General features: G+C 37.8%; 1 protein-coding gene across 3 annotated transcripts in view; it reads right to left on the bottom strand.

Moving 5' to 3' along the window:
• Positions 1-21663, bottom strand: part of dnah9 (dynein, axonemal, heavy chain 9) — a 426092-nt gene extending 404429 nt beyond the window's left edge. For all 3 annotated transcript variants that reach the window (XM_062056457.1, XM_062056459.1, XM_062056458.1), the window contains exons 1-4: positions 21555-21663; positions 21105-21469; positions 3915-4111; positions 1445-1603 (exon numbers count right to left, since the gene is read on the bottom strand). In XM_062056457.1, the coding sequence (XP_061912441.1) occupies positions 1445-1603; positions 3915-4111; positions 21105-21469; positions 21555-21639 (806 nt within the window). In that variant the 5' untranslated portion in view covers positions 21640-21663. The remainder of the gene's footprint in view (positions 1-1444; positions 1604-3914; positions 4112-21104; positions 21470-21554) is intronic.
• Positions 21664-23354: the final 1691 nt, after the last annotated feature.

The following is a 23354-nucleotide window of genomic DNA, read 5'->3' as shown; positions in this document are numbered from 1 at the left end:
TAAATAAATTCATTGGGAGATCAGTTGGTTTCAATTGCGGTTGATGTGACGTCGAGCGAGTTCACTTCCTGGTAAACACACGTCCGTCTGTTCCAACTCTACATTGTGGAGTATATATCGATCAATTTGTGCAAAGACAGCATGTTCAATGTAAATATTGTATATATAAATACTTAATTGTTTAGACAGCAATGTGTTTGTATAAGTTTGGATTGTTGTATGAGTTTTTTTAATTGGGAAAGACATAAATGCCTCTTTTTTTCATGTTAGCATTTAAGCTCGCTAACAAGCTAAGGCATGTTGATACATAAGTTTATCAAAGTGCAGTTATCAATAACGGTTTATCAATCATTTCAATTTAATACAGGACCACTAACCGTCGGGAGTTTTACAACAGTTATCTTTATTACCGTTTATGTGCATGTAATATAAACTGCCGCATCTGCTGAAACCGATGCAAAAGAGGGGCAGGGGCAGCGTTTCTGGATGTTGTTGACAAATGGCTTTCGCTTTGCATAGTAGAGTTTTAACTTGCACTTACAGATGTAGCGACAAACTGTGGTTACTGACAGTGGTTTTCTGAATTGTTCCTGAGCCCATGTGGCGATATCCTTTTCACACTAATGTCGGTTTTTGATGCAGTACCGCCTGAGGGATCGAAGGTCACGGGCATTTAATGTTGCTTTTCGGCCTTGCCGCTTACGTGCAGGGATTTCTCCAGATTCTCTGAACCTTTTGATGATATTACGGACCGTAGATGGTGAAATCCCTAAATTCCTTGCAATAGCTCGTTGAGAAATGTTGTTCTTAAACTGTTCGACAATTTGCTCACGCATTTGTTCACAGAGTGGTGACCCTCGCTCCATCCTTGTTTGTGGATGACTGAGCATTTCTTGGAAGCTGCTTTTATACCCAATCATGGCACCCACCTGTTCCCAATTAGCCTGTTCACCTGTGGGATGTTCCAAATAAGTGTTTGATGAGCATTCCTCAACTTTCTCAGTTGTTTTGCCACTTGTGCCAGCTTTTTTTTTTAAACATGTTGCAGGCATCAAATCCCAATGAGCTAATATTTGCAAGTTTACCAGTTCGAACGTTAGATATCTTGTCTTTGCATGGTATTTAATTGAATATAGGTTGAAAAGATTTGCAAATCATTGTATTCTATTTTTATTTACGATTTACACAACGTGCCAACTTCACTGGTTTTGTGTATATATATATATATATATATATATATATATATATATATATATATATATATATATATATATATATATATATATATATATATATATATATACATATATGTATAATCTAAAACTTTGCTTCTTACAACTCCTTTTCAGATAATTGAATTGTGCAGATGTAACCGTGTGACGTTCCTTAACTTGTTAAACACGTCTGAAACAAATAAATCATAACCGCAACGAAATATGCTGACCTGTTCTTCCAAAGGAGCAGTTCTGTGTTCGGTGTTGGGTTTTTGCCTTCAACCAAAAGCTTTGCCGAGTCTTGTTTCACCACTGCACGGATCTGATGGCTCCACTCAATCACTGCTGACTCCAAGGAGTGGATGATGCTTTTATCTACTATTTCCCCCCTGTGAAATGTCACACATATTTCAATGTACAGTACCTCACAAAAATGAGTACCCCTCCCTCACATTTTTGCTAATATTTTCTTCTATATTTTCATGGGACAACACTGAAGAAATGACTTGTTGATAAATTGCAAAGGAATCAGTCGCTAGCTTGTATAACAGTACTGTCCCCTCAAAATAACTCAGCACATAGCTTTTAATGTCTAAACCACTAGCAACAAAAGTCAACACACAAATACAATAAGCAAAAATGTTTCCAATTGTGGTCAATTAGCCTCTCCATTGTCATATGTCTCATTAATTTTACAAGGTTTCAGGTGTCAATGGGGAGCAAGTGTTAAAAAGTTGGTGATATCGCTCTAACACTTTCATACTGGCCACAGAAAGTTGAACATGCCAATAACTCTGAGGATGTGAAAAGGGAAATATTACTAGGGTTGTATCCATGTAAACAATATACAATATAAATTATATACATTTTGCCTACAATGATGTTCTAATTCTATTGTCTCATTGCAATAGTACATGTTGATGACATAGCCGTATCTCGAAAAATGTAGATGCTAGATGCATTGCGTGGATTTAATGTACCGTCCTGTCAGAGGTGGGCTAGGTGTTCAAGTATGTCCTTCCACAGTGCAGACCCGCTCCTCTAAATTACTAATCTCAACCTCCATGGTGGCAACTCTTAGTATCATTATCACTGGAAGATGAGTAATAAGCATGCAACACCCTGAGCAAGAGGGAGCAAGAGGAGATGCAAAGCCATGCTAACTGCTAAGCGAGCTTGATTGTAAAATAGCGGAAAGACATAATAAGGGCTTAGTACAGTTTAACAGAAGACTAGCTGGAACCGCGAGGTGGCAACTTGTCCACGGTCTACCCTGCCTTCCACCCTAGTGCAGCTGGGATAGGCTCCCCAGGAGGAACAAGCAGTAGAAAATGGATAAATAGCTGAAACTGCGTTACAGCGGAGAAAAACAAGCTATGAACAAGAAATTATCAAGTAGATTAATACGATTCTAGAGAAAGCAACAAAAATAGCAGAGAAAAACAGTAAAGACGCTATACAATAATACACACATCAGAAGCCAAACGAAGAGCCTTTGCAACCTGTTTTGAAGTGGGATTTATTGTAATTTATAAGGCCAAAACATATATTGTGCTCCATATCTTTATCGCGAAAGGCTATAATATATAGACTATTGCAATATGGATTTTAGGCTATATCACCCATCCATAATTGTTGATCTCCATAAAAAGAGCCGAAGCTAAACAAAGCCACCAGGTGAAGAGTGAAGAGACATGTGTGTCTTGCCAACAGTCAAGCATGGTGGTAAGAGCGTCATGGTCTGGGGCTGCATGAATGCTGCCGGAACTGGGGAGCTATGGTTCACTGAATGAATCTGAATAGCATGGCTTCAGACCTAAACCTTATTGAGCATCTGTGGGTCATCCTAAAATGTAAAGTGGAAAAGTGCAAGGTCTGTAACATCCGCCGGCTCCGAGATGTCGTCATGGAGGAGTGGAAGTGAATTCCAGAAGCAACCTGTGAAGTACTATTAAACATCATACCCAAGAAGAGCTAAGGTAGTACTGGAAAATAATGGTAGCCACACAAAATATTGAAACTTTGGCCTTCATTTGGACATTTTCACTAAGAGGTGTTAGGTATGCACGAATATTTGTTTTTGATGTCAAAAAACAAAAAAATTAAAATGTTTACTAGTCTTCAGGCTCCATTTTCATGTTTACAATAAGATTTAAGGGAAAAAATAACCCTAAACTGACAGTGAAAAAAGCATGTTTTCTATATGAGCTCAACAATGGAATATAATTTTGGCAGAAGCGTCATCTAACAAAGTTACGGAAAACAGCAAAGGTAAGACAGGATTTGTACTCATTGCTTCAGATGTTCATGTTATTTTTTGTTCATTAGTTTTCTTAGGTAAATATGTGGGAAATATTGCACCATTGGTAGCGACTAATAGTTACCTTTAAAGCTCAAATTGTCAAATGAGTTTCATGTTTTATGGATTGGTTATGTATATGTTCTGGCACATTTGTTTTTGACCTAAGCCGATTCCAGTGTTTGTGCTCTGAAAAAGAACGGTCTTCCCTTTTCATAAAATTGGTTTAGCTAAGCTTTCAGCTGACTTAAGAAAGTTTATGTGAAAGTATTGCACATGGTAATTGATAAAATTATCATGTAGCTATAACCATAGCAACAATGACTCAGTTGCACCCAATACAGGAGTATTTATAACTTAAGAAGTTGACATAACAATGCCGTTTTCCATAATTACTGTACCTCTTGTCTGTCTCCAAGGCGGCTTTTCCCCTTCCCTCAAAACCAACAGGAAGTGACAGGAGTGTCTTGCCTTGCACTTGGCCCGACACCACAAACACATTGCTCTTGAGGGAGTGTATGAGGTGTCTGACTTCTTGGGACACTACCTGAGGCCATTCAGTGTGGTTGCTGCTGTTGGAAAGCAATGGGGCCACAACCTGGATAAGGGGAGCAGATAATGCAAAGGTGTGTTACATTTTGCAGTGCAAAAAACAATACATTCCGTACATATACATTGCAACACAACTAGACAACTTCAGTGTTTCTCCAATGTTTACAGTTTGGGTGTATACATGCATGCATGTATTGTATACACGTGCATACAATACATGCATGCATGTATTGTATACACGTGCATACTGTACAGTATGCAGTATGCACAGCATGTATGTGTGTTGGTGGGGATTGGGATAGTTGATGCTTCTTTAGAAAGAGTCTAAATAATTCCACAAAGTCAACATTAAGATTTGTTAAGTCTTTCCCTACCATTATATTAACCATTAAAATAGGATGTCATACTTTACAAAGGACATACACTATTTGATATCCTATTATGCAGCTAATTTTTATTTGACAGTTATTGAAATATCTTGTGTGACATCATGCACAAAAGTGCACTTTATTTGTTTTCATTTTTAAAAATGTCATATTTAGTGTCAGATCACAAGACCAATAATTTAAGAATTCTGTACATATAGAACTCCTTAAGAACAGGGGCCAGTACTATATACAAAGATCTCTACTTTGTTATCCGGCTGAACCTAGCCAAACATTGAAGATGTGGGATAAATGGTACTACAAAGTAGGGTTGGGCGATATATCGCATATACTCGATAAATCGCAGGTTTGTCTCTGTGCGAAGTAGAAAATGACTGCATCGTGAGTATTCGAGTATACGTTCTCACACAGTTGCTTTTAGCTGCGGGCATTACACTACAGGCTTTTCTCACTCTTTCTTGTCTCTCCTTCTCACAGAGAGATCAAACAAGTGCACCTTCTTACATATGTCACATATTGTCACACGTGCAACGTCATACGCCCTCACGGAGCAGAGAGGTAGCGGCATGGATATCGTTAGCTGTGGTGCAAGCACGGGGTCCATCGTCTGGCTGTGGTTTGGCTTCAAGCGGGAAGATGTTGAACAGACAACCGTAATATGTCAAGTATGCGGCAAAAGCGTTGCTACAAAAAGTAGCGGCACTACTAATTTATAGCATCATTTGAAAAGTCACCCGCTAGAGAATGAAGAGTGCTTGAAACTCCGCATGTCAACATCTCGGCCGGTGCCACAGCCAACAAGCAACCAGCACTGACCCAATTGAGCCTGGCGTCTTCCATTTCCACATCAACACCGTATGAAAAAAATAGTCAACAACAGAAGGAGATAACGTCCACAGTAACCTACCACAAAGCGAAGGACATACACTATTTGATATCCTATTATGCAGCTAATTTTTATTTGACAGTTATTGAAATATCTTGTGTGACATCATGCACCAAAGTGCACTTTATTTGTTTTAAACTATTGTTGTGGCGTTCTGTACAAAAAGTGCACTTTAATTTAGTGTTGTTTTGACATGTCATTTTAGTGACATCATGCACAAAAGTGCACCAATAGCTTGTTTTAAAATGTCTCTGACAAACATGCACTTTCTGTTTTCAAATGACATGAATGTTTGTGCCACTGCTTAATAACTGTTTAATAAATACAGTTTTGGTCAATTGACTTAGTTGTGATTTCCCTCTCTGCGTGAAAGTTTAAAATTAGCATATATTAATGCAGTATGAACAAGAATGTTTTAATGTAGGCACATAGAATCATCATACTGGTGTGATTATATGCATCAAGTGTTAATTCAAGGCTAATGCAAAATATCGAGATAGTATCATGTATCGTGACATGGCCTAAAAATATTGAGATATTAATAAAAGGTCATATTGCCCAGCCCTAGTACAAAGCTAGATCACGTTGCAAAAATTGACAAAAATAAATCTTATGTCTTTGAACTTGATTAAACAGGTAAGGATTTTCCAGTCTTATGATATAAAAGGGATGGAGTTAGCAGTAGGTGACCATTCACAAACAAGAAGAATGTGCCAACAACACAGCAGTTATCTTCACGCGGGAAGAACAATATATTTGTATTAAGTATGAAGAATATAAAGATATTATACTTTCTAAAGGAAACACGGTTGCAGTTGCTAAGTGCAGAAGAGAAGGCTTTCAGTGTGAGTTTGCCACGTCATTAACAAAGTACTGTACTGTTTTGCAGTATAAATACTGCAACACAACCCGAGTGCTGTCAGGTGAACGCGGTGGCAAATACAAATGAAATAAGAAACTAATATTCAAAGGTTATTTATGTCATATGTGCCTTAAATGTCTCATTAAAACATTATTATCACAGTAAAACACACTTAAATGTAAACTCCCATTAAAAATGTAAACTATTATCTACCTATGTACTTCACTGTACATGTAATTGTAAATAGCCGAAGAAGCTGGCAGAGATAAAACAGTCTCTCAAACAACAATCTTGAAATTTCATGAAAAGCAAGGAGAAAAATCTAAGGTTTTTTTCTGGATCTCATCAAATCCTGGCTTTCAATTCTTATTATTTGTGCAGATCACCATAAGACACAACTCATTGGTCAGTAGGCTCTGATCTCTAACTGGTCAGTAGGCTGTACTCTGTATTGGCTCTAATCTCGTATTCCCAAATCGAGCCTGCACCTGAGCAGTTTAGCTCCAGCGCATTAATTACTATGTCAATGTATCCACCTTAAATCTCAATCTTATCTATTCTTATTACTTAATAATTGTACAGGCCCCAGGCCCCTAGTCTCATTTTTAACTAAACAAAATAAACAGTCTGATTCTAATGATCTTATTTACATGACAATATGAAATGTATGTCTCTGCTTTGCCACATTTACATCATCTGCTCTATATTATTGACTTCATGGATTACAATGGAGTCTATTTCTTTTCATTATAAAAAGTTTATGAAATGTAGTGTGGAGGAATGATTACAGTACAGTAGGATTAGCTGTGCGCTGCATGCTGCAACCTTGTTGGGGGAAATGGGTAATGGTTGGGTAAACACTAAGCTCTATAAGCCCTGCCTGGCAACAAATGGTCAAGCAAACACTGGGTAAATGTGTCACAAATGGGGGTGGGGGGAGAGAGATCAGGGCAGCTGTTAGATACGTAACTAAAATGTGTTTTTATTTTATTTATTATTTTATAACAGGTAATTTGTGTTGTCCATGTCTATGCAATTTAAAGTTAACAGTTTAAGTACAACTGATAGTCACACACACACTAGGTGTGGTGAAATTACCCTCTGCATTTGACCCATCCCCTTGTTCCACCCCCTGGGAGGTGAGGGGAGCGGTGAGCAGCAGCGGTGAGCAGCAGCGGTGAGCAGCAGCGGTGGCCGCGCTCGTGAATTATTTTGGTGATTTAACCCCCAATTCCAACCTTTAATGCTGAGTGCCAAGCACTATAGTCTTTGGTATGACTCGGCCAGGGTTTCAACTCACGTCCTACCAATCTCAGGGCGGACACTCTAACCACAAGGCCACTGAGCAACTTACTCAGTGTACCAACTTGCTACTTAAATCACCTCACATCATATGTAGCCAAACTAAGAGGTTATTGCCCAATCACTTTGTTTTCATACAAAACAAAACACAACTGGGTACAAAGCTTATGTTAATAAGGAATGCAGAAGTGTGTGTTGCAGAGTGAGCTTCTTGCTGGAGGTGAGAATCTTTACACACCTCACAATTCGATTACGATTATGATTCAGGGGCTATGATTCGATTATAAATCAATTATTTATATATCTATAATTATCCATGCATGCATCCATCTTCTTCCGCTTATCCGAGGTCGGGTTGCCCAGACTTCTCTCTCCCCAGCCACTTTATCAGCGTTCCCAGGCCAGCTGAAGACAGTCTCCCCAGCATGTTGTGGATCTCCCTCGTGGCCTACTACCAGTCGGACGTGCCTTAAACACCTCACCAGGGAGGCATCCGGGGGACATACTGACCAGATGCCCGAACCACCTCATTTGGCTCCTCTCGATGTGGAGGAGGAGCGGCTTTACTTTGAGCTTGTCTTAAATGACAGAGCTTCTCACCCCTATCAATATCTATAATCATATTGTATTTTATTAATTTATAATTGTTATAAGATTATAATAATGTTATACATTTTATATGTGTTACATGTAATTAATAATATGTCTACAAGGCTGCTCCTTCGGCTACTGCAGTATTTGTTTTTTTTATTTAGTGCGCACAGCATATATACATATACACATATATACACATATACACACATATATATATATATATATATATATATATATATATATATATATATATATATATATATATATATATACATATATATATATATGTATATATATATATATATATACATACGTTAGGTCAGGAAAAAACACAATAAGCTATTTCATCCCTACAAGCCTGTTTCGCAGGTTTCCCTGCTTGTCAGGGAAACCTGCTTGTAGGGATGATATAGGCTTGTAGGGATGATATAGCCTCTTGTGTTTTTTTTCCTGACCTAACGTTTATTCCGCTCTACCCCGGTATTGAGCACTGTATAACGGATAAACCACAGAAACCTCGACTATACACTACCGTTCAAAAGTTTGGGGTCACCCAAACAATTTTGTGGAATAGCCTTCATTTCTAAGAACAAGAATAGACTGTGGAGTTTCAGATGAAAGTTTTCTTTTTCTGGCCATTTTGAGCATTTAATTGACCCCACAAATGTGATGCTCCAGAAACTCAATCTGCTCAAAGGAAGGTCAGTTTTGTAACTTCTGTAACAAGCTAAACTGTTTTCAGATGTGTGAACATGATTGCACAAGGGTTTTCTAATCATCAATTAGCCTTTTGAGCCAATGAGCAAACACATTATACCATTAGAACACTGGAGTGATAGTTGCTGGAAATGGGCCTCTATATACCTACGTAGATATTGCACCAAAAAACAGACATTTGCAGCTAGAATAGTCATTTGCCACATTAGCAATGTATAGAGTGTATTTCTTTAAAGTTAAGACTAGTTTAAAGTTATCTTCATTGAAAAGTAAAGTGCTTTTCCTTCAAAAATAACGACATTTCAATGTGACCCCAAACTTTTGAACGGTAGTGTATATATATACAGTCCAGATCAAAAGTTTACATACACTTGTAAAGAACATAATGTCATGGCTGTCTTGAGTTTCCAATACTTACTACAACTCTTATTTTTTTGTGACAGAGTGATTGGAGCACATACTTGTTGGTCACAAACAACATTCATGAAGTTTGGTTTCTTTTTATGAATTTATTATGGGTCTACTGAAAATGTGACCAAATCTACTGGGTCAAAAGCATGGTGGTAATGGTATTATGTTCTGGGCCTGTTTTGCTGCCAATGGAACTGTTGCTTTACAGAGAATAAATGGGACTATGGAAAAAGAAGGATTACCTCCAAATTCTTCAGGACAACCTAAAATCATCAGCCCGGAGGTTGGGTCTTGGGCGCAGTTGGGTGGTCCTACAGGACAATGACTCCAAACACAAGTCAAAAGTGGTAAAGGAATGGCTAAATCAGGCTAGAATTAAAATTACTTTTAAAATGGCCTTCCCAAAGTCCTGCCTTAAATGTGTGGACAATGCTGAAGAAACAAGTCCATGTCAGAAAACCAACAATTTAGCTGAACTGCACCAATTTTGTCAAGAGGAGTGGTCAACAATTCAACCAGAAGCTTACCAGTAGCTTGTGGATGGCTACCAAAAGCACCTTATTGCAGTGAAACTTGCCAAGGGACATGTAACCAAATATTAGCATTGCTGTATGTATACTTTTGACCCAGCAGATTTGGTCACATTTTCAGTAGACCCATAATAAATCCATAAAAGAACCAAACTTCATGAATGTTTTTTGTGACAAACAAGTATGTGCTCCAATCACTCCATCACAAAAAAATAAGAGTTGTAGAAATGATTGGAAACTCAAGACAGCCATGACATTATGTTCTTTACATGTGAATGTAAACTTTTGATCGCGACTGTGTGTGTGTATATATATATATATATATATATATATATATATATATATATATATATATATATATATATATATATATATATATATATATATGTGAAATACTAGATATGTGAGAACTGTAGTAGGCTGCTAAGTAAATCAAAAAATAAAAGACCCTATTTGGCGAGCAGGCATCACTTGCCCCAGTCGCAAGAAACTTGAAGCTCAAAGATGTGAGTCATCTATCTGCTTATTCATATCTATGGCTGACAGACATGTACTCTGTGGATGTTATTGTCTCTCCTGACTTAATAATCGACTTTCTATTTTTCTCTTACTAGCTGGTTACTCTGCGCTGTAACATGATTACTATTAGCCTTCTGTTAAAGTGTACAAAGCATTTATTATTTTCTCATTTCACTATTTCACATTTAAATTGCTTAACGCAGCGGCTAGCATATACTTGTCCTCTCCTCATCACTCTTCAGTGTGTCCGCGCTAACCCAGCTAACACAGAACATAAACAAAATGTTAGCTAATGGTTCTCCCATGGTTTGTTCAAACCAAACATAGAACTACTGTTTAGAGATCATTAGCATTAATAACACATTTTAGAACTGTTTGTATTACTTTATTTAACATACGAAAATAATCTATGTTAATCAAGATGCATTAGAGAATCAATCATTTTCCCTCTTTTACTTCTGGCACAGGTCATGGGGTGCCAATTAGTTTTTGGTAAGGCAATTACTTGCATATTTTGGTTATCTTTATAAAGCCCTGTAATACATATTATATTTTATAGACATGTTATAAAATAAACAAGCCTCCAGCTAGGTGACACTAGTGTTCAATCTAATCAACAGGTTCCCTGTTCTACCCAGTAGAAGTACACAAGTACAAATGTGTTCAGAGCTCTCGGAGGCAAAGTGACAGAGAAGTTTGTGACAGGAATGGAAAGGAAAAATTAGTCGTCACCGGCATATATAAAGAATGTAACTCACAGTGCGTTGTACAGATAAATAAAACAATACACTCAAAGTTCAATAAACACGGTCCTTGAGATCCATAAAGATCCATAAAATCCTGATTGCATTATTACAGAGTTAAATAATACAATAAAAGTATTCCGATTTATGTGGTGAAAACAGCGGGGGTTTGCAGATTTAGCAAGGCATAATGGTTTAAGCTGGTGAGTTCCTGTCTCGCTGACGGTGAACCGTAGCGTGAGTCTGTCTTAAAATTGTTTGAATCCTTTTATGACAGTAACAAGGATGTTTGGTGGATAGCCCCCCACATGACGGGACGTGAATCATGGATTGTGCTTCCACGTCAAAGAATGGGGCGGGCACTATCCACCAGTAGGTCGATACATTATTGATAGTCAATAATTTGGTGAAAAACAACGCGGTTGAATCTTGTGGAAAAAATATGGGCGAACATGGCCATGGCGCAGCCGCGTTTTATAGAACATCGCTCTATATCGGACTATTTTGTATCGAACTTTACCTGTATTATTAAGTTCTCAACAGTGATTTACTCAAGGGAGTTGTGGAAGGTTTCTGTCCCCTATGGAGGTCATGACAGAAAATCATTGGGAAGCGCTGCAGTACTACTAAGAAGTTGTACTGTAAATTAAAATGTTATACATAGTGGAAGAAAAAAATGCCTGCATGTAACTTAGTTTTGTTTTATATTGTGGCAACGTTTTAATTATTAGTGTTTTTAATAGACGTGGGGGAAATAATCCTTTTTAGATGCATCGTGATTCGGACATAAAAGATTATAAAATTAATTAGTAAACATCGATAATCAAGTTTTTTTTATTGTAAATAAAGTAATGCACACCGAAATATCAGACCAGCTCCTTTATTATAAGACACTTTTGTTCCAATTTTGCACACATTTCCATGAATTTCATAAATGTGTTGGGAATTTCTTATTACAAATGCACTGTTTTTGAAAAGTTGCAAGTGATGAACGCAAATCTAGTGAAATTAAAATAAATGTAAAACTGCATCAATATACATAAATTAAAGATGCATCAATAATCGAAAGTGAATCCTGAATCGTAATCGTAATTAAATTGTGATGTGGCCCAAAAATAACTGTTTTTAGTTAGTTTTCTCTCAAGATTATCCAAAAATCTTTTTTACAATGTTACTATTGTTATATTTTTTTAATTTTCTTAATCAATTGTATCGTTAGAATGTGTGATCGGGCCAATAAAAAAGAACCAGAGGGCTGCAAAAGGCCCCCCACCCAGCCCTTTCGATTTATAGCGACAATTCAAGCGAAACAGAGATTGTTATTGAAGCTGAAACTAATCAACATGTTACAGTCACTTTTAATGCAAAAAGGTTGACTCAAAATTGAAGGAGAAGGTGTGGGCTCCACAGTACACCCTCTAAAAAGAGCTGAATAAACACAGGATGGAAATGACTAATTATGCAAATTAGATTATGACAAAATTTAGCGACTTCTGGCAGATTGCTATTTTTTGCCTCCTGATGAGTTGGCAACACTGATTTCCATTAGTTTTACATTTTTTTCTCTGTAATGTTAAAGCAGGCCCTGTTTTACCTGGAGAATATGCAAAAGTTAACAATGAACTAGAAAATATAGAGGAATAGATGTATAGACAGATAGAAATGCACTTTACTCAATAAGTTATAGTCCGTAAAATAAAGTCCAAACCAGGTGTGTAAAACTCATTTTAGATCAGGGGCCACATGGAGAAAAACCTACTCTCAAGTGTGCCAGACTGGTAAAATCACGGCACGATAACTTAAAAATAAAGACAAATTTCAAATTATTTTCTTTGTTTAAAAATAGAAGAAGCACATTCTGAAATTGTACAAATCATAATGTTGTTGTTACACTTACATGTTGCGGTTAATAGTATTCTATCTTTATTTGTCGTTATTTACATTTTCTGAATAAATTAGATGATAATGTTCATCAGTCAACTCATTGGTGTTCATTTTCAATCTATCAAGATAAAAAAAATGATATCAAAATCAAATTACAGGATGTGATTTATGTACCGTATTTTCCGCACTATAAGGCGCACCTAAAAACCTCCAATTTTCTCAAAAGCTGACAGTGCGCCTTATAATCCGGTGCGCCTTATATATGGACCAATATTGAACCACAACTAGGGATGATACTCGAAACTGGTTTTCCTGGTTGTTCGATAAGAAAAGAACCGAGTCCTCGGACTCAAATCCCTTTTTGAGAACCGGTACCCGTTATCGAGACCACTATAGTAAAGAAAAAGAGTTGGTTCTTTATTCAAATCCCTGGGACCAATCCCGTCCCGACCAGAAATGCCCCGTGAGACATCACAAGAAATGACGTCACGTAGCTCAGTCATTAGGCGCAGATGGGGAAAGCAGGAAAAACAATGCACCGGAAAAAGCGCTCCAAGGTTCGGTATAATCCAATGAATAACTTTACTGAGAGATTTGAGCAGGGTACAAACACATGACGAACACTTTTACGACCAACCGGAAACATAGCAACCAGGCTAGCAACGCACCTCCTTTACGGCAGCTGTCACAACGTTCTTAAAGCAACCGCACCACGTACATATATGACATCTCCCTTTTTTAACTTTTGTTTTTCTTTCCTTGTAAACAAAACAAAATCACACTGTCTATGTGTTGTCTGTCTAATTATAAATAATGCAGACGAGGCGTGTTGGCTGAGTTCTTGACGTTTACTTTCACAGTGTGCTCATAACAAAACCTCATTCTTAGCTGCCGGGTGGCAACATGCAACAACACTTTTCGGGGCTACCGCACATGCTCGTCACTCCCGTTGCATGCTGGGTAGTGTAGTTGTTATATTCCTAGCTCATAACATCACATCTTTCCCCCTATAAAGAAATAATGTTAACTCAATAAATTGTATTTCTTTTTTTAGCTTTAACTTTTCATTTTTTAGCATTGTAACCACATTTGCAAACAACTTTTCTCTTCATAGAATTTTCTTTCAATAAAAAAATAAAGTGCAAAAATGTCAAAGCATCATAACAAACAGTTATGTCAAATAGCAGCAGAAGTGCACTTTTTGGAGAGCTGTATTATTTTCAGTTTTGTGCCCAAGGGACTGCTTTTATTTAACACTATATTATTATTATTACACCTATAGTGATCACAGAGACAGGTTGTTTTTGTGTTACTGTATATATTTGTTTTTCTTAAAAATCCCACTTAATATACTTTGGGTAACAACCATCAATATTTATAAATTGTATTTTATTTTTTTAGTGGGGGTGACAGTCAATATTTATTTATTTATTAGATTTTATTTTTTTCTTATATAATAAAAGTGAGCTTTTGTTAAACCAAATATTGTGTTTTTTTTTCCATATACAACAACCTATCTGGACTCGATAAGAGAATCGATAAGGAATCGGTTCGATAAGAGGATTCGATAATAGGCTCGAACTCGATAATTTCTTATCAAACATCATCCCTCGCCACAACAAACCTAAACTTCATTTTCATAAAGTTTAGGTCTCGCAACTACGGTAAACAGCCGCCAACTTCTTTTTCCCCGTAGAAGAAGCGCTTCTTCTTCTACGGTAAGCAGCCGCCAACTTCATTTACCCCCGTAGAAGAAGAAGCGCTTCTAACCCAAAAATGGCTCCTATTAAGAGACACGCTTACGACGCAGAGTTTAAACTTAAGACGATCAGTCATGCAGTCGAACACGGGAATAGAGCAGCAGCGAGAGAATTTAACATGAACAAATCAATGGTGTTTTTAATTCGGACACTGAAGAAGAAGAATTTGAGGGATTCGTGGATGAGGCATAACTTCATAAAGTGAGCTTTACATGTTTATTTTGTGTGTTGTGTACAGTGTGACATTAACGTTTGAGCAACGTTGAGTTATTGATATATTGTTATTGCTCTGCACTATTTCGAGTGTTACTATATTGTGGTTGCACTAACGTTTGATTTACCGTAACAGTATCACTGTTTTTTACGTGTTTATTGAATCAGGGAAAAGTTTCCCTCCACTATGTGATATAAATGTTGCACTACATGTTACACCTTGCCGTTGTTAAAAGATAAACAAAACACCACGTCACTGACTTTACCTCGGGGAAAATAATAAAACAGCTGTTTATTCATTTTGGGAGTGAACAGAGTTGTCAGAATGCTGGTTTGTAATCTATTAATAAAGTTTGACTGACCTATCTGACTGTTTTGTTGACATTCCCTTTAGCGCAGCTCCATCTAATGGATGCATAGGTGCGCCTTATAATCCGGTGCGCCTTATATATGAACCAAGTTTTGAAATATGCCATTCATTGAAGGTGCGCCTTATAATCCGGTGCGCCTTATAGTGCGGAAAATACGGTAGTTTGATCATTTTCCTCGACTGATGTACTAACATCATGTGGTTTATTTTGTACATATGTAGCATTATCTACAAAGATACAAATAATTGCTATTGCAACATCCAGTGGACACATTTAGAACAGTGGTTTCTTTCATTAAAAAATGTCAGGTTAATTTTTATACTTAGCAAACTCATCCCGCGGGCAGGATAAAACCTGTTCGCGGGCCTGATCCGGCCCTCGGGCCGTACGTTTGACACCCCTGGTCTAAACCAAGGGTGTCTGAACTTTTTCCACTGACGGCCGCACACTAAAAACTGAAAGCATGCGGGGGCCATTTTGATAGCTTTCATTTTGTATATTCTATTGACAATATACATTATAACTCTTTTGGCTCCCCTCAATTTCAGTGAATATTAAAGTTCTCGGGAGCCTAAAGGGTCTCAGTCATTTAAGTTTCTAAAATAAGTCATATATTAAAGGGGCTGTTTGCAACATTTACACAGATGCCTAGAGGGTGCCAATTTTCCGATGTATTTTACGCAGTATATCCCACCCTCTTAGGGCTTCTCGCATGTAATGTCGTGATTACGTTCGTACGTAACACATACACGCGCATTAGCTTTAGGTGTTGTTAGCTAAGAATAGCGATTTGGATAGTTAGCATTAGCTGTCATTGAATGTATATTCTATCATAACAACAACATGACTGCAAATTGTTCATTGCCTCTCTTGAACTGCTTCTGTATGTGTGCACGCACTACCTGCAAGTACGTGTGGACGAGACCGGGTGAGTGACTGCCGTAAACACCAATCATTTTATTTGGGCCGGTAAAAATGTTTATTCCGTAAACTTTGTAATTGTGAAAAATATAGATAATTGTTAAACAAATGTGTTCTTTTCAACCACTAATGAAAAATGTTACTGTGAACAAGTTGCCGAAAGCACCTTTAAAATATTTTTAAAATGTTTTACTTTCAATACTTAAATATTTATAGATCAACTCTAGAGCTATCCGTTGAAATAAAGTTTAAATGTGTTGTATGCCTTTTTTGTCAAAGCACTCTTCTTTTAAATAGGAAAAACACAAAATATGCAATATTTTCCCCCAAAAAATGTTCAAATTTAAATATTTGAAGTGAAGTAATTGGAAGCTTTAATAGGTCAATAATTCATAACAACATTGCTTTTGGTTCATTATTATTTTTTGAGCAATGACCATTAAAAAAAAAATCACAGGTCTCGGGGATAAATACTAAGTCAAAAAGTAACAACTTTACCGTAGAGCAGGGGTGTCCAATGTACGGCTTTATCCAGCCCGCGGGATGAGTTTGCTAAGTATAAAAATGAGCCGAATCTAGATGTTGCAATAGCAATTATTTGTATATTATGCTACATATGTAAAAAATCCTTCCATGCATCCATTTTCTAACGTTGTCTGTCTATCTGTGTTGGCCCTGGGATGAGGTGGCGACTTGTCCAGGGTCGCCCGATTGTAGCTGAGATAGGCTCCAGCACCCCCCGCGACTCCGAAAGGGATAAGCGGTAGGAAATGGATGGATGGATATGTAAAAAAAATAAACCAAATATTGTTAGTGCACCAAATGAGCAAACTACATAAATAACATCCTGTAATTTGATTTTGATATTAATTTTTTATCTTGTTTGATTGAAAATTAACACCAATGAGTTGACTGATGAACATTGTCACATAATTTATTCAGAAAGTATAAATTACGACAAATAAAGATAGCATACTATTAACCGCAGCATGTAAGTGTAAAAAAAACAACTAACAACATTATGATTTGTACATTTTCGGAATGTGCTTGTTCTATTTTTAAACAAAGAAAACAATCTGAAGTTGTCTTTATTTTTAAGTTATCATGCCGTGATTTTACCAGTCCGGCCCACTGGGGGAGTAGATGTGGATGTGGCTCCTGATCTAAAATGAGTTTGACACCCCTGCTGTAAAGCAAATGTCTCAAACGCAACGACTTAGCCTGTAAAAAAACAAAAAACTATAGATTTCAGGGTAAAACCAACTGGCACCTCAGTCACAATAATATTTTTTTTAAAAAATACTTTACACCAAATTACTGTAAATTGAAAAACTGTACCACTGTTGTTTTTATGTTAAAATTCTGGTGACTGAGCGGCCCAGTTTTGTTTTGTTTTACCATAAAAGCTATGGCCATTTGTATAAAGTGCATTACTATAAATTGAAAATCAGAAACACTGTTATTTTTACCGCAAAATTCCGGCAACTGAGCTGCTACTGATTTTACTGTGTTTTTTACTTTCCATGTTTTGACAGTGCATTACTGTAAATGGAAAAATGGTACCACTGATGATTTTACAGTACATTTCTGGAGACTGAGCTGCCACACACTAAAAAATGTAGGGTTAAAAAATAACCCAATTTGAACCCAACTGCTGGTTCAGAAAAGGACGAACCCCTTATTTTAGTTATTTTAACTCAACATTTTTTCAACCCAACTTTTGCGTTGAATTATTTAACCAAAAAGTTGAGTTATGCAAACTCAATGTTGGTTGATTCATAACCCAACTATTGGGTTGAATTTATTTAACACAAAAGCTGGGTTATGCTCACTACAATGTTGGGTTATTCCAAACCCAACTATTGGGTTGCGCAATTTAGCGCTAGTTGACCAAATAGTTGGTTAAAAATTATAAACTTTACTGCTGGTTTGTCCTACTCCTTCCCAACTACTGATCAAAATTATTTTTATTCCATCCATCCATCCATCCATCTTCTTCCGCTTATCTGAGGTCGGGTCGCGGGGGCAGCAGCCTAAGCAGGGAAGCCCAGACTTCCCTCTCCCCAGCCACTTCGTCCAGCTCTTCCTAGGGGATCCCGAGGCGTTCCCAGGCCAGCCGGGAGACATAGTCTTCCCAACGTGTCCTGGGTCTTCCCCGTGGCCTCCTACCGGTCGGACGTGCCCTAAACACCTCCCTAGGGAGGCGTTCGGGTTTTATTCCATTAAAATATATTCAGAAGCAAGACATGAGTGAATTCTAATACAAGTGCCGTATATGGTCATAGTTGTCACAGCGGGGTCGCATTTTACTGCGCTGATGGTTCTCCCAGGATGCCGACGGGACTCCAGAGGCAAGGTCTCGCCCCAGCTTATATTAAAGATCTCCTGGACCAACCCACCAGCTCCAGGCTGGGTCGTTGCCTTAGATCTGACAACCAGATGACCCTGAAGGTCCCACGGTCAAACCTAGTGACAAGGGGAGACCGTGCTTTCTCAGTGATGGCACCTAGGTTGTGGAATAAGCTCCCCCTGAGTATAAAGTCCGCCACCACTCTGGACTCTTTTAGAGCACGGCTTAAAACTCACCTTTTTACCGCAGATGACTTTTAATTTATGTTTTCATTGTGAGTCTTAAATGTTTAGTTTATATTCCTTTGTGTGTCTCAGTCTCTGTTTCTGTTTTTTTTTTTGTTTCTCCACTCGGGCTGCTGTAACAGTTGGTTGGGGGGCGCAAAATACATGAAAATAACATAACATAACATAAGGTGCAGGTAAGGACATGATTCATTTTCCATAAATCATGCGGGATACAAACAATAGAGCACCAAAAATTAGCACGAGAAGCTAACGGAATAGCGAACAAGAAAAGATTAGCATGTAAACAGGCAACAGAAAAGGCGAAGCTTAGCTCAGGAATCAAATTAGTAGCCGTCGTAACTGTTGCATGGAAGCAAATAAGAAAGCCAGACTGAGTGTGGTGAAAAGCAGGGAATAAGTAGCTCTCTGATTAGTGCCCAGGAGCAGGTGAGCGTCCCCTAACACTAATCAGAGGCAGGTGAAAACAATCTGCAGTCATGGCAACTAAAACACAAACCCAGGGGTGCATAAAACAGGAACTGAGGGAGTCAAAAACTAAACAAACATGACGGATCATGACATTAGTAGTTCTATACAGCATTACTCAAATATTTTCATGTACATAAGATGTGTGATTGTAAACAATGTTAATAAGATTAATCCTTAATAAAATTCCCTTTAAGAAAAAAAGTACATTTTTAATAAATAAAAAAAGCCTTTTACTCAAAAAATGTGTTACTCATTGAAAAACAACCTAAAAACGGTTCATAGTTTTGAAAACCCAGAAACTAAGTTAAAATAATACCCTTGACATATATAAAATGGAGAAGATAACTGCTTTTATTAATTATTAATTGGAAAAATGTACATTATACTGGGAAAACTGGGTCAATTATGTCATGCCCCATAAGCCTGATTTTAATTTCTCGAATTAGTGATTAAGGATTACTCCATATATATATATATATATATATATATATATATATATATATATATATATATATATATATATATATATATATATATATATATATATATACAGTATATGTAGACATATAGGGAGTAATCCTTTTTTTTTTTTAAATTTGTTTATATTCTTTTATTTTATTTCTGATTATCCATCCATCCATTTTCTACCGCTTGTCCCTTTCGGGGTCGCGGGGGGTGCTGCACTCGGGCGGAAGGCGGGGTTCCCCCTGGACAAGTCGCTACCTCATCCCAGGGCCAACACAGATAGACAGACAACATTCACACTCACATTCACACACGAGGGACCATTTAGTGTTGCCAATCAACCTATCACCAGGTGCATGTCTTCGGAGGTGGGAGGAAGCCGGAGTACCCGGAGGGAACCCACGCAGTTACGGGGAGAACATGCAAACTCCACACTGATTATGATTATTAATAATGTATGGGGGGGGGGTTTACAACAAAAAAATATTTTGACAGTTAAGGCAGACAACAGATGTATAAAGTATGTAAATATGATGAAATGGATAGGAATGTCTGATGCTGGATGTCAATAAAAATTAAATGAAATAAAATAAATAATAAGAATAACACCCTTACAACCCAAAAAATGGATTGCTCTTCATAAAAAATACTCGAAAATGTAACCCAACACTCGCATCTCATAAATTGGGTTATCAAAATAACCCAGCACTTTTTAGTGTGCAGGGTTTTAGATTAAATTACTGACTTTTTTTTACACACGTCTTACACACATGTTTATGTGTGCTATGGCTATTAGGTTTTTTTCTCCTTGGCCCAGGCTTAGACTGTTTTTTTTTTTTTCTCAAATCCCCCCAGCGTTTACCTGTTTCTCACATTTTTTGTAAGGGGCGTCAGCAATCCTGTTTTGTCTCCCTGTAATGTTTGTCTGCTCTTGAATGGGATTGTGCTGAAAATCTTAATTTCCCCACAGGGAATATTAAAGTATTTGTGATTCTGATTCTATTTTTTTTTACAGTGTAGCTGTGTGGACATGGTTGTGCAGCTTGAAAGAGTAACTACCCTATGGCAGGTCAAAGGCAATGACACGACGGGCGAAATTTAGCCCTGCGGGCCCCACTTTCGGCATCCCTGGTCTAAACTGAACTATTTAGTGCAGTAAAAATATTGTATTGATTAATTGATTGATACTTTTATTAGTAGATTGCACAGTACAGTACATATTCCGTACAATTGACCACTAAATGGTAACACCCAAATAAGTTTTTCAACTTGTTTAAATCGGGGGTCACGTTAATCAATTCATGGTAAAAATAAGTTATAAGGTATAAGTTTTATTGTTGTTTACCACTTTAAATGGTATGCTGACCTCTTCATATGACAGTTGTATTTGATTAATGAAATAGTTTTACCTCGTCAACCAGGACAGACAAGTGGTCCAACGGCGCGTAGGACAAGTCCCCACAGACCAGGAAGTCATTCATCCGGTCCGGACTAAGCTGTGTGTTCCTCGTCTTTAGAAAGTAGACCGCTTTAATTCCGGACTGGAAAGTGAATCCAGCGGCGGGCTGCAGAAGTCCAGCAGCGGTCACAGAAACCACTAAGCTCCCCTGTCCCGTTGCGTCCAGGAAGTCCTGCAGGACACGCAAGTTCTCCTCGCAGGACACGCACTTCTGCCAGCGGTCGTGTTTAACTTGAAGAGTCCTCAGCACGTAGTCTTCAATGAAGTCCAGTCGGCGGTCCTCGGCGGGAGACTCGTCCATGTCTGCTTTGGGGGCTGCCGGGTCACAATGTGCGCATGGAGACGCAGTGTTTGCATTAACGAGGCTGTTGCCAAGGGAGATGACTGTTTGTCCGCTCACCTGCTCGACGACACCCTTTGTTATCTTGAAGACTTCCGACTGAAGTTGTGGTAAGAGAAACTCCGTCAATACACAAGCAGCCCATTTAAAGATGGCGGAGTTAAATGTGAGAGTGAAGGCCCTGTGTTCTTTAAAGTAGATACAAAAACTAGTTTTGCATCCGTTCTGCGTTAAAATAAACCGACAATAAATACATGTTTGTTCGTGAATTAGAAAGGTGGTAAACTAGGCCAAGCTATTTAACTAAATTCTCCCTTCACTTTTATTTTTATTTTGAAAACCAGAATTCTCTCTAGTGGACATGTTTTGGGTTTTTGTTTATTTATTGCTTTAGTGTTTTATTAGGGATGTCCGATAATGGCTTTTTGCCGATATCCGGTAGTCCGATATTGTACAACTTAAATTACAGATACCGATATCAACCGATACTGATATCAACCGATACCGATACAGTCGTGGAATTAACACATTATTATGCCTAATTTGGACAACCAGGTATGGTGAAGATAAGGTCCTTTTTAAAAATAATAATAAAATAAGATAAATAAAATAAAAACATTTTCTTGAATAAAAAAGAAAGTAAAACAATATAAAAACAGTTACATAGAAACAACTGTTAAAGGCCTACTGAAACCCACTACTACCGACCACGCAGTCTGATAGTTTATATATCAATGATGAAATCTTAACATTATAACACATGCCAATACGGCCGGGTTAACTTATAAAGTGACATTTTAAATTTGCCGCTAAACTTCCGGTTCGAAGCGCCTCTGAGGATGACATATGCGTGTGACGTAGCCCGGGGAACACGGGTATGCCTTCCACATTGAAGCCAATACGAAAAAGTTCTGTTTTCATTTCATAATTCCACAGTATTCTGGACATCTGTGTTCGTGAATCTGTTGCAATTATGTTCATTGCATTATGGAGAAAGAAGCTGAGCAAGCAAAGAAGAAAGTTGTCGGTGCGAAATGGACGTATTTTTCGAACGAAGTCAGCAACAACAGTACACAGCCGGCGCGTCTTTGTTTACATTCCCGAAAGATGCAGTCAAGATGGAAGAACTCGGATAACAGAGACTCTAACCAGGAGGACTTTTGACTTCGATACACAGACGCCTGTAGAGAACTGGGACAACACAGACTCTTACCAGGATTACTTTGATTTGGATGACAAAGACGCAGACGTGCTACCGTGAGTATGCAGCTTTGGCTTCTAAACATTTGATCGCTTGACCGTATGTGCGCAACTTTTTTTTTGCGTATGTACGTAACTTTTTTAAAATATATAAGCTTTATGAACCTTGGGTTAGGTGAACGGTCTTTTGGGCTGAGTGATTGTGTGTGTTGATCAGGTGTTTGAATTGTATTGGCGTGTTCTATGGAGCTAGGAGCTAGCATAGGAGCTAGGAGTTAGCATAACAAAGACGTAGGTGTTTTTATGCAGGATTAATTTGTGTCATATTAAATATAAGCCTGGTTGTGTTGTGGCTAATAGAGTAAATATATGTCTTGTGTTTATTTACTGTTTTAGTCATTCCCAGCTGAATACCAGGTACCGTGAGTATGCAGCCTTGGCTGCTAAACATTTGATAGCTTGACCGTATGTGCGTGTCACGTACGTAACTTTAAAAAAATATATAAGCTTTATGAACCTTGGGTTAGGTGAACGGTCTTTTGGGCTGAGTGATTGTGTGTGTTGATCAGGTGTTTGAATTGTATTGGCGTGTTCTATGGAGCTAGGAGCTAGCAGAGGAGCTAGGAGCTAGCATAACAAACACGTATGTGTTTTTATGCA

This window comes from Entelurus aequoreus, linkage group LG08 (assembly GCF_033978785.1).
Source record: "Entelurus aequoreus isolate RoL-2023_Sb linkage group LG08, RoL_Eaeq_v1.1, whole genome shotgun sequence".
Lineage (NCBI taxonomy): Eukaryota > Metazoa > Chordata > Actinopteri > Syngnathiformes > Syngnathidae > Entelurus > Entelurus aequoreus.
Note: the sequence above shows the minus strand (reverse complement) of the source record. Positions and strands in the feature narration are given on the sequence as shown.